This window comes from Silurus aristotelis, assembly GCF_946808225.1.
Source record: "Silurus aristotelis genome assembly, chromosome: 10".
Lineage (NCBI taxonomy): Eukaryota > Metazoa > Chordata > Actinopteri > Siluriformes > Siluridae > Silurus > Silurus aristotelis.
The window spans coordinates 2,988,370-3,001,253 of NC_139583.1; the positions used below are offsets into that span (position 1 = coordinate 2,988,370).

The following is a 12,884-nucleotide window of genomic DNA, read 5'->3' on the forward strand; positions in this document are numbered from 1 at the left end:
CAAACAAAAAAGCAATTTTATGTTTTGCATTTCGTTCCCCCAAAACTGTACCGAAACGGAACAGAACCGTAAATTAAAAACTATGAATTTTGAGTACCGTTACCGTTAACTGAACTGTTATATACATGTATATGAATGTAATGTTTTATAATTAAAAAAGTATTTTAATTTTCATTATTTTATTTTATATTTTACTTCCATTTTTCTTATTAATAGTTTTACAAAAATGTATTCAATTTGCAATTGTTTTCAACAATTACTTTACCCATTTTTTTTATATAAATTCTATTTAATTGGTACATATATCAGGTTATAATATATGTATTTGTAGCATTTTATACAATATTAGAGGTCTGCATATTAAAATTGTAATTTTATAGTCACAGTTTCTACATGCGTCTTTACATCGTAAGAATTAAAAAATAAATACTACTTTTTACATTTCTTACTTTCTTTTTTTTAACCCAAAACATTTTAACTTAATATTTAAGTAATTAGTACTAAACTATATCGTTATATAATAAATTATCTATATTACTAAATGTAAAAAATTATAATAATACCAATTATAATTTGGAAACCTGTTAATCCTACAGTACACGTACTATATATATATATAAATAAATAAAACTTGTATGTGAACACTGTAAGGGCAAAAGTATTGGGACATCTGACTTTTCTACCCAGATGTGTGTCTTCTACAAAATTCATGCAGGAGCATGAAATTTTCTTTCCACTTGAACAATGAGAGCCAAACCTGTTACAGCATGACTTAAGCCAGACCCATGAAAATCTGCTTTCCATAGGTTGGATGATCTCCAGCTATAGAGCTCTGAACACAAACCCTATTGAACTATTGAATGTAAATGCTGACTGCACCCCAGGCTTTCCTCACCTCACCTCCATCAGTACCTAATTGAGCACAAATCTCCACAAGATCTAGTGGAACATCTTTGCAGAAAAGTGGAGGTTTAATATAAGAGGATTATTAAATGGGGAGTAAATGTGGAATGCGATGTTCAAAAAACTACAATCTTATGCCTAGTTGTTCACATACTTTTGTTCATACAGTGTAAACTGTAGTAATAAATTCAGCCCACAGATCCAGAGATTCACACGTGACCAGACGCATCTTCATTTTTAACCTTTATTCGTTACGTTAATTAACATAAATAATTTTTTTATGAACAAAAGGCACACAGTTCAAATATAAACAAGGAAAGCTTATGTACAACAAATTGAGTATGGAAATCGGTGGATGGCAGCGACTGGGCAGGGGGGAGGGGCTTGAGTCTTTACAAAATAAAAAACGAACGAAAAAAAAATCAATGCTTCGATGATGGCGTCAAGTCCAAACGTCAAAGTCCGTAGCTCGTGACGGACCACGGAGGCGGAGTCAGACTCATGTCTGGATTCTGCACGATGGAAGCCTGGAAGTACGTTCCTCAAACATGCACGTGCTCCCGAGTCGACGCTCCGGTTCGGTCCGTACCTTATCGTATCGTAACGTAACGTCCGTGTAAGGAGTTCCTCGGGCGTCGGCTCAGATGGCGACAGTGTTGGCCACCTCCTCGTATTGGATAATGAAATACGGGTAGCTCTGGTCATCGTTGAAGATGACGAAGATCTGCGGGTCGACGCAGTTGTCCACGCACGAGTCGAACAGGTCTCCAGCGGGTTGTCGGGGACACAGCGGGGGCGGCCGCCGCATGCCCGGGTTTCCCACTGTGAACTTCCCGGTCAGCACTTTGGCTAAGAACATGTAGTGGATGCCGCGCGGCGAGCGGCGCGCGAAGCTGTGCGAATACGCCGCCCGGCGTGCGAAGTAACTCCCCTGGCCGAACATGGTGGCGTGTTTCCCGCACACGCGAGGGTCGAAGTTGTGCTTGCAGATGCCTTCTACTACGTCCTGCGACGTGCCGTGGAACAGGTGGCGCTCGTTCAGCAGCCGCTCGGACTCCGACATGCGCCGTGACATGTACTCCTTCTTCCTGTCAACGGAGAAAGAGAGAGAAGATGCTAGTTAGCCACACGACGCTTTACTGAGTGGAATGTGACAAAACCGGGACGGTTTTATGCAAATTATTTAAGCCGAAGACAATATGCACACGGAACCCACATGCCCTGAAACTCAAACGAATCTCCGGGACGGATCAGTTCACGCTTCTAAGTAAAACGAGAGCCAACGTGAAGTTAGTGTTTTTATCTGCAAGAACCTGATTGCTGGAGGTCCCACATCATTAATATTAACTATAAACGGATAAACTTACAGCGTTCGGCAGACGCCCGAATTCTAGAACAACTTACAATTAGATTTGAACCGATGACATTCTGGTCTGAAGGCCAATAGCATAACCAGTGAGCTGGTTCTGGGTTATCATCCTCATCTTCATCATCATCATCATCATCATTCTAAACATCATCTTTATTCTCATCCTCATCAATTACCTCATCATCATTCTTCTAATCATCTTCATCCTCGCCATTATCATCACCCTAATCATAATCATCATCGCATTTTTCCTCCTCCTCATCTTCATCCCCTCCATAGATCTCATCATCATCATCTTTATCCTCACTATTAAATTCATCATCTTTTTCATAATCCTCTTCGTCCTCATATTCATCATCCTCCTCATCATCCCAATGATCATCATCACTATTATCCTCCTCCTCATCATCCTCACCATCAACCTCATCATTCTTATCATCATCTTTATCCTCATCATCATCATCCTCTTTCTCATTATCAACATCCTCCTCATCATCACAGATCGTAATGGTGAGATCAGAGGTCACACACATCTCCCTGAGACACCGTGCTCATGCACACAGCCACATCTGAGCAAAGCCCAGCAACAGGAGGTAATCAGGACGCAGGGATTGATCTATTGTTGCTTGTAGGGTGTGTGTGTGTGTGTGTGTGTGTGTGTGTGTGTGTGTGTGTGTGTGTGTGTGTGTGTGTGTGTGGTTATGCCGAGCCCGTTGTCGTGACGCTGCCTGACCCTTGGCAACCCCCTCAGCTACACACCAGCCCCAGTTAGTCACGGCACAGAGCAGTCAGACGCACGCACGCACGCACGCACAAACACACACACACGCACAACACACACACACACACACACACACACACACACACACACACACACACACACACACACACACACACACACACACACACAGCGCTACTGAACACATATATCTCTCTGTATTCTATGAGGAAGAAAGAAAATCCCTTCCTCAGCAACACTCGCCGTCGCCGCGTCCGAAAAACATGGTGATAAACAGACCGGAAATAAAGGAGTGAAAGAAATGCAAAAAAAAAAAAAAAAAAAGAAAAAAAGGGAAAAACTAAATTATTTTTACCATTAAAGATTGCTTTACTCTATAAAATGAGGACATGAAAGAAAAGAAAAAAGGATGAAAAAGTATTAAGAAGAAGCTGTTAATGGGATCTAACAAACATGAACAAGAAAAAAAAATACATAAAAGTACAGGGAAAAAAAGAGAAAAAAAGCAAAAAGATAAAAAGGAAAAAATAATTCAAAACAACAACAAAGAAAAAGAAAAAAGAATTGAAACAGAAAAAGAGCGAGGAAAATATATACTGTATTTATAGTTCAGACACTTTAGCCTTCAGTGTTTCTCCTTTATTTTTCTTTCAACACTGCATATTAAAAATGAAGAATCCAAACTTTAGAAAAACACATCTGGAATTATGAAGTAAACAAAACCGTGTTAAATCCAGAATATATTTACATTTTTTCATTCTTTAAAGTCGTCACATTTTGCTTTGGTTGCAGCTTCACACACTCTTGGCGTTCTCTCAGTCAGCCTCATGAGGTATTCACCTGGAAGTCTCCCAACAATCAAAAAAAAAGAAGTTCCCAGAGGTGTTGAGTGCTTGTTGGCTGCTTTTCCTTCACTTTCCAGTTCAACTCCACCTCAACTTGAACAAATAGCTCTTACATATCCTAGAGGTTTGTTTGGAGACTTTGTGATTGCCCTGATGGAAAACGAAGGATAGTCTATGGTACGTGTAAACCAGACTCCACCTCGTGAATCTGATGGCACGTGTTTAACACGTCATCAATGCAGGAGCAGGAACATTTAAAAGGTTCCAGGAACTACACTCGACTGCTGTCTTTGGTGAAAAGACACCTAAAGTTTCTGTGAAGTTCCTGCATTGGAAAAATACCTACACACACACACACACACACACACACACACACACACACACACACACACACACACACACACATACACGCACACACTATCACATTCTCTCTCTCTCACACACACACACACACACACACAATCACATTCTCTCACACAAACACTCACTCACATGCACACACACACACACACACACACACACACACACACACACACACACACACACACACACACACACACACAAACGCATGCATATACACTCAAATACACAAACAGACACACATACACTCCATCACACATACAAACACACAAACACACACAGGTGCTGCAAAAACAGTAAATTGTGCTGATAATGACACTATACACCTTCGAACCCACAAGGGCCACACACACACATACACAAAACCTCAGGAGACATCACACATCTAAATCTGCAGCACGATCACACACGCACGTATGCACACATGCAACCTCAGAAGACCTCATGCATCCATTCCTGTAGCATGATCACTCTCACACACACACACACACACACACACACACACACACGATCCTTCACCAGTCCACCTCAATAACACCTTTCCCCCAGACCTGCGTTTCCATGGCGATGGCATATTAAACAAGAACAACAGCTCGGAACCTGCTACACACACACACACACACACAACAGCAGTATGACTCCTTGCACCTCTTCCTCCACCACAAACTTCCTCTGAGCGTGTTCCACATTTCACATGCGCTTCTGAAATTGATCTCACGCACACACGCGCACGCGTACACACACACACACACACACACACACACACACACACACACACACACACACACATATATATATATACACACACACCTGTTTCCGTGCAACAAATACCCTATGAGGACCGTTACCGTGGTTTATATGCGACTCGTCTCACGACAGCAGACACAACTAAACAGGAAACAGCCGAGGTCGCTAGCTCAGAACAACCTCCACGCATGTTAACGCTAGTCGCTAGTCACGTGATTAGCATGGATCTTGATCCTTACCTCTTGTACTTCTCCCAGAGGTAGGGGTTCTGGACGCGGAGGATCTTCAGGATGCGGAATTTGGTCTCGGACACGGTTTTGTGGAAGAGGTTGTAGACGGTGCGGTAGCTTCGGTCCTCACGTGCCACCGGCACCTGGGTGAAGTCCTGCTCAGGGATCATGGGGAGCCACGTCTCAGGGAAAAGCCGCGGTCCAGTGGCAGGGCTGGGCGAAAGGGGCAGCGGCCCGCCGGCTTCCAGGGCACACAAACCTCCCAGAGTCCTGCAAGAACCAATTACAGCACAGATCAACACAAGGAGCCAATCACAGCACAGATCAACACAAGGAGCCAATCACAGCACAGATCAACACAAGGAGCCAATCAAAGGTTGGTCGACACAAGGAGCCAATCACAGCACAGATCAACACAGTGCTCATCACATGACTCGCACAGGCTAGTTAGTCATCTTACTGTTAATCCTCTCCACACTAATTATTACATGATGCCTTTTCTGAGGCTAGCTATTTTAGCATCATCCCATATATATATATATATATATATATATATATATATATATATATATATATATATATATATATATATATATATACATACATACACACACACACACACACACACACACACACACATACATACATGTTGTGCTAATCCTGTTTTTGCTATTTTGCCTGTTTTGCTTAATCTTATTGTTATTTATTGTAAAAAGGCCTCTAATGCACTTTGGGTTACATGCTAACTGTATTTCATCAGCTCTGTACGTGTACCTTGTACAATGACAATAAAGTTGAATCTAATCTAATCTAATCTAATTACCACATGACTCTTCTCATGATAACTATCATCATGCTAATTCGGTTCATGCTAATAATTTATGACTATCAGAGGCTAACTAGTGTTCTTAGCATTAATCCTGTCTATGCTAATAATTACCTCATGACTTTTCTCAGGCTTGCTATCTTACCATCGTCCCATATATACACATACACTCAATGCTAATCCTCTCTATGCTAATAATTACCTTCTGACTTTTCTAATGCTGACCAGCTACCATAGCGTTCTTACTCCCTACGCTAATAATTTCCCTATTACTCTTCTCATGCTGGCTATTACAATGTTGATTTTATCTATGTTAATAATTGGCATAGACAATGCTAAATACGGTCATTTGCAATAATCCTGTCTATGCTAATAATTACCTCATGTCTGTCTAATGCTAGCTACATATCTTAGTGCTAATCCTTACTAGGCTGAAAAACTACAACGAATAAATGAAGCTAATATCATTGGAAGGAGACGGAACACCACTGGAACGGGGTGTGTGTGTGTGTGTGTGTGTGTGTGTGTGGGTGTGTGTTTTGTACAGAGTGGGGACGTGACCTGCAAGTCAGGGCAGCTTCGACACTGAGGCGGCGTACCAGTCCGTACATGCCTGGCACGTGCGCATAAGTGTGTGTGTGTGTGTGTGTGTGTGTGTGTGTGTGTGTGTGTGTGTGTGTATGTGTGTGTGTTTTCTTTTCACGTGTAGATGAGAAAAACGCTACGCTAATTCCAATGAAACACATCCTGCTGTGTGGTGACGGAGACAGAATCTGTGTGTACAGGTGTCCACTGGACATGATCACTCGCCTACTCGCACTGAGTGTGTGTGTGTGTGTGTGTGTGTGTGTGTGTGTGTGTGTGTGTGTGTGTGTGTGAGAGTGTGTGTGTGTGTGTGTGTGTGTGTGTGTGTGTGTGTGTGTGTGTGTAATCCAGTCAGGTGAGCTTGATTGCTTCAATCAGCATAACTGTCTACTGAATCATCCTCAACCTTTGTTCTACTGAGTCCTGCCCCATTCTCTCTCTCTCTCTCTCTCTCTCTCTCTCTCTCTCTCTCTCTCTCTCTGTCCCTGTATGTCTCTTAATCTGTTTATCTCTCTCTTTGCCCATTTCTCGCTCTCTCTGTCCCTGTATGTCTTTTAATCTGTTTATCTCTCTCTCTTTGCCCAACTCTCTCTCTGTCCCTGTATGGCTCTCAATCCATCTCTCTCTTTCCCCATCTCTCTCTCTCGCTTTCTCTCTGTCCCTGTATGTCTCTTAATCTCTGTCTCTCTCTCCATCTCTCTCCCCAGCTGCCTCTCTCCATCTCTGCCTCTTTCTTTTCCCATCTGTCTCTCCCACTACCTCTCTCACCCTATGTCTCTCTCTCTTTCCCCGTGTGTCTCTCCCGCTAGCTTTCTGTCCCTGTGTCTCTCTCTCTGTCCCTCTGTCTCTCTTTATCTCTCTTCCCATCAGTCTTTCTAGCACCCTCCTCGTCTATTCTCAATTATTCTCTTCTCTTCCATCTCCTCATTTTCTTCTGTCATCTTCTCGTCAATTTCTTCTCTTTTTCTCTTCGTCCGTTCTTTTCTAGTTCTGCTATTCTTTGTCTTTTCTTTCATTCAAGGACAAATGAAGTAAATCTTAGGAGAAGCCTCACTAACGCAGACACAGCAGTTCAGGGAAAAAAAGAAAAAAAAGAAAAGAGGAAAGAGAATTGTCTGGCAAAGAAACCCCAGCCAGCTTCCCTAACAGTCACGTTCCTTTTTCATTCACCCAGCTCCAATGGTCTGGAACCAATTTACGCTTTTTTCTCCTCTCTTTCTCTGTTTCTGCATTTCTCCATTTCACATTTGCTTCTCTCCATCTGTTCCTGTGGAAAGAAGTCTCCGGCCGAGCGAGGCAGCGCGACAGACAGGCCGTTAGCGCAGGTATGCTAGGCGTCAATGTACCGTTTGGTCCGAACTTTCCTGAAGGACGGAGCGTACTCGGGCACTCGAGTCGTCAATCAGACACAAAGGACGGGACGTCTGGACAGGAGGGACGTGAACGGATTACGATCACATTTATAATCGAACATTCAATAAACAGCGTTTATGTCTCCTCCCTTATCCAGAGATTCTGGATTGGTGAGGGACCCAGAATTAGCAGCTTGGTGGTGCTTGGATTTGAACTCATGATCTTCACCACCCTCTGGCTTCTTTTTGTGAGTGAATTCCAAAATCCATCATGAATCACGGCGGAAGTATCCTTTCTGTATTTCCGAATCTGATTTAAATCTGGATCTGGTCGCGGCTCAGCATCATCTCCGTCTCAGTCTAGATGAGATTAAGTCTTCATTCTCCTCTACAGAATAACAAAAAGCTTTTTCCAAATTCACTGCCACGTTCGGAAATCTTCATCTTCACTTGAGACAAACAGGAAGTGATGTAATGATTTGAGAATTTAAATGTTATCAAACCCTCTTTCACTTCAAGATCCTAAACAATGCACCTGGTCCTAATGCGCTCACAGTTCAGGACAGCTACGCAGATAATTTACATAAAAAAGATATAAAGTATAAAGACGGTAGGAAAACATTAAGAGGACGTTATGGCGACGCTACGAGTTCATTATGAGAGCATTTCAGTGACGTTATGTTACGGAGATGTAATTAGCAGGACGTAATGAGGATGTTAAGAGGACATATTAAGGATGTTATACCACTGGTGATGTTATGAGTCCATTTTGAGGACATTTTTAGGATGTTATAAAGACATTATGAGAACATTATTATGAATGAATACATTCAGGATGTGAAAACATTATGAGGACGTCATGGGGTCCTTATAAAGACAATATGGTGTTATGAAGTCATTTTGATGATGTTATGAGGATATTTTTCAAGATGTTTCGAGGCCATTTTGAGGACGTTACGGGAAAGCTACTAGGACATTTTGAAGATGTGGATACTCACTGCAGGTAGGGCGAGAGTCTGATCGAGGACATAAAGTGGGGACGTTTTTTGATCTGGCGGCGGAAACCAAAGACGGCGTTCTGCTGGAAGCCCTCGCGGATATTCAGGATGTACTGGTTCTGGAGTGTGATGAAGCGCACCTCCTTCAGCCCCCGCTCAGTTGCTTCCTCTATCAAACGCACCACAGGCTGCAGGACAAAACAACAAACCAGAGAGATTAAAAGAGACATCGAGATAGAAAGAGAGAGCGAGTGAGAGAGATATGAGTATAAGACCGGAAAGAATATGAGAAGCAAAAGTAACTGAATCGGCCCCAAAGTAAACGAGTGCGGGAACCAGTACACTCGTCCCGTTCTCACGCTCCTATCAGTTTTTTTCTGCAGTTTCGAGTCAGACTGCTTCCATTAGCCCTGATTTTTTTTTCCCCTTTTTCAAAAAGGAAATAAATAGCTTTATTTTAAAAAGAAGGAACGCTTATGCAACGGATTGATTTCAGACGTCTGCGTGTGGGCAGAACACAATGTTTCCTCTGGTTATGTGCGAGAGCCAGATCACACCCACACACACACTCGTACACAAATTCAGACCAAACGGATTCACACACATTAAATTTGACGGGCCGTCGAATAAAATAGGGTCGAGGCGATATTTCTGATCGTCCCTCTGACCCGCTCAGAATGTGTTACAATCCAATTAATAAAAATAAATCTAATAAAAATAATAAACAACAACATTACAATGAGCGAATAGTGTTGTTTTAGAGCGTTGCCAAATCCAGAGATCTGATTGGTCGCACACCAATTTCTATTACTGGAGTCGTTATGTTCGATTTAGGCTTATTTAGGCTCTAAATTACTTATGGGAAGCTCAGAGGTTCAATCGTCAGTATCGAAAAAGCTGCCACTCTTGGGGCCCTTGAGCAAGACCCTTGCCCCTCTGTGCTCCGGGGGGCGCTGTATCATGACTGACTCTGCGCTCTGACCCCAGCTTCCTGACAAATTGGGAAAAATGTGAAAAGCTCTGTTAAACTCTGGGTAACGGATCGCAGAGGCCTTGGAATCGCCAAGCTGACACTCTTGGGCCCTTGAGCAAGTCCCTTCACTCTCTGAGATATTTTAACACTACAGGAAAGTGGTAGCTCAGTGGTTAAGGCTCTGGGTTAGTGATCGAAAGGTTGGCGAGTTCAAGAATCTGTATCGCCAAGCTGACACTGGTGGGGCCCTTGAGCGAGGCCCTTCACCCTAAGTGCTCCAGAGGTGCTGTACAATGGCTGGGATATGCAAAGAAAGAATTTCACTGTGCTGTAAAGGTACATGTGAAAAGAATAAAGCACCTTTACGATGCAGTGAGGTTTTTTTTGTTGTGGTACCTCGTTTCCTTTAACAATTGATTGATTTAAAATAACAGAAAACCCCCCCCCCCCCCCAACAGGGTTTCATTTAAGTATTACTAATAGATAGTTAGACAGACAGACAGACAGACAGACAGACAGACAGACAGTTTGGCACGGTGCCTCACCTCGGAGTACTCCCTCCAGCCGAAGTTATCTCTGCAGTAATATTTCCACACTGTGAGATAGTTGGGAGCGGGGTTTGTAGCAGAGGAGTGGCTGGGGGTGGGGGGCGGGGCTCCAAAGCTGGAGGGCGTGGACAAGCGTCTGACCAGATCAAATTCCAGATCACACACCCTCATGGCACTGAAGTCCAGCATGAACACTCGGCCCCTGTTTGGAAGACGGGAAGGCGAAATTGTTAAAATGATGCGGGCGCGCACACAAACACACACACACACGTCAATTCATTTCTCTTCCTCTTAAAAGAAAGGACATTCGTATACAAAAACGCAAAAAAAACACGTCTTTTGACGGATACATTACGAGGTGCAGTGTTCCTCCACTTTAGTTTATTTAATTAAACATATTGTGTGTGCACTAGCATTACTTGAGCTGTCGAAACAATGCGTGTGTGTGTGTGTGTGTGTGTGTGTGTGTGTGTGTGTATTTGTGGAGCTAAAAATGTTTCCCTGCGGTGATATTCAAGAACTTTTTTACAGAGTGTGTGTGTGAGGAATATAAATATATATATATACACACACACTCACACACACACACACACACACACACACACACACACACACACACAGACACACACACACACAAAGCTGTCCGTTCTGTTCCACTAAGGTGGATCAGGATGTCTATCTAAAAGAAAAAAAACTCGCAAAGTAGGTCAAGGGTCAAGCTAGAGACGATTAACAAGCAGGAACTCGTTCTTTCTCTTTCTATCTCTCACACACGCACACGTGCACACGCACACACGTGTGCGCACACACACACACACACACACACACACACACACACACACACACACACACACACGCACAATTAAACCACGGCCTGTTCTTTATTCATGTCCAAGTTCCGTAATGACGCAAAGTTTGGCCAATACACAAAGGAAGAAAAGAAAGAAAAGTAAAGAAACAAACACATTTTTTTATTATTATCTATTTTTGTAAACACACACACACACAAACACACACGCATACACGCACACACATACACACACACACACACACACACACACACACAGCTTAATTTTTTTTTCCATGACAGCCCTCAATGAAGCTTTATACCACACCCTTGCATTGCAACCAATAAAAAAAAGTATTCACAGAAATACACTAGGCTAAAGCTACCCTGAGAGACTATGCTAGCATTGCATCCTGACGCATGAGGCAGCCTTAGCCTCGGTCGCTAGCTGTTTATCACTGGGTAAACTAAATAATAATAACATAGCTTGGATTTAGGTCAGAAAACCAAAGATTAGCCGTTATCCCAGTTGAACTAGCCAGCTAGCATGTTTGTGGCTGTGAGTCTGAACAGGTTCCCACGGGTAATTTTATAAGTGTGGTGTGACGTCAGGGCGCTCGCCTCAGTCACCACAACGGGTTCTACCTGACTCAAAACCTCCCCACCTCACGGCGAGCTAACCCAAATCTCACAGCGTCCTGTCAGGGCAAAACTAACTGGTTTAACTTTCATAATTACAGCGTGTGGCGGAGAGACACGGCTCAAGCCACAGCTCGCTCATCGCGTCAAGCTGAGACACAGAGAGTCTTAAAACATGGCCACCGTAATGTTTAGCTCCTCACACAGACAAAGACACCAGTCAGACTAAACATTTTTGACGTCCTCTACATCCAAAAACAAACAAACAGAGATGGGATCCTTCAGAGCGTCGACCCGAACCTCCCTCAGTAAGAGTCCACAAGAGTCAGCTGGAGTCCACAAACCTCCTCCTGTATGACTACCTGTTTGTCTATCCATCCATCAATCTTTCGGCCTGCCTGCCTGTCTGTCTATCCATCTATCCAGCCATTCTTCCACCTTTCTATCTGTCTATTTGTCTGTCTGTCCATCTATTAATCCTTCTTTCTATCTGTCTATTATTTCATCCAGCCATCCTCCTTTCTATCTGTCTGTCTGTCCATCCATTTATCCAGCTTTCTATCTTTCTATTCATCCATTCTCCAGTCTATCTGCCCATCCATCCATCCTTCTATCTTTTTGTTTATCCATCCTTCCATCCACTCATCCATCCAGCTTACTCTGTCTATTCATTAATCCAACCATCAACCGTTCTATCTATCTGTCCGTCAGTCGGTCCATCAGTCAGTCCATCCATCCATCCATCTATCTTTCTATCTGTCTGTTAATCCATCCTTCCATTCTTTCATCCACTCATCCGTCCAGTTTTCTGTCTGTCTATACATTTATTTATTCATCCACCTTTCTATCTGTCTATCTGTCTGTCTGTCTGTCTGTCTGTCTGTCTGTCTATCCATCCAACCATCCATCCATCCATCCATCCATCCATTTTTATCTGTCTGTCTATCCATCACATCAATCCATCCATCCACCCACCTATCTTT

General features: G+C 43.0%; 1 protein-coding gene across 1 annotated transcript in view; it reads right to left on the reverse strand.

The window, feature by feature from the left end:
• Positions 1-1,133: 1,133 nt before the first annotated feature.
• tiparp (TCDD-inducible poly(ADP-ribose) polymerase) overlaps positions 1,134-12,884 on the reverse strand; it is a 26,886-nt gene continuing 15,135 nt past the window's right edge. The window contains exons 3-6 of the mRNA XM_083552317.1: positions 10,473-10,677; positions 8,955-9,142; positions 5,203-5,463; positions 1,134-1,991 (exon numbers count right to left, since the gene is read on the reverse strand). Coding sequence (XP_083408443.1) covers positions 1,544-1,991; positions 5,203-5,463; positions 8,955-9,142; positions 10,473-10,677 — 1,102 coding nt within the window. The 3' untranslated portion in view covers positions 1,134-1,543. The remainder of the gene's footprint in view (positions 1,992-5,202; positions 5,464-8,954; positions 9,143-10,472; positions 10,678-12,884) is intronic.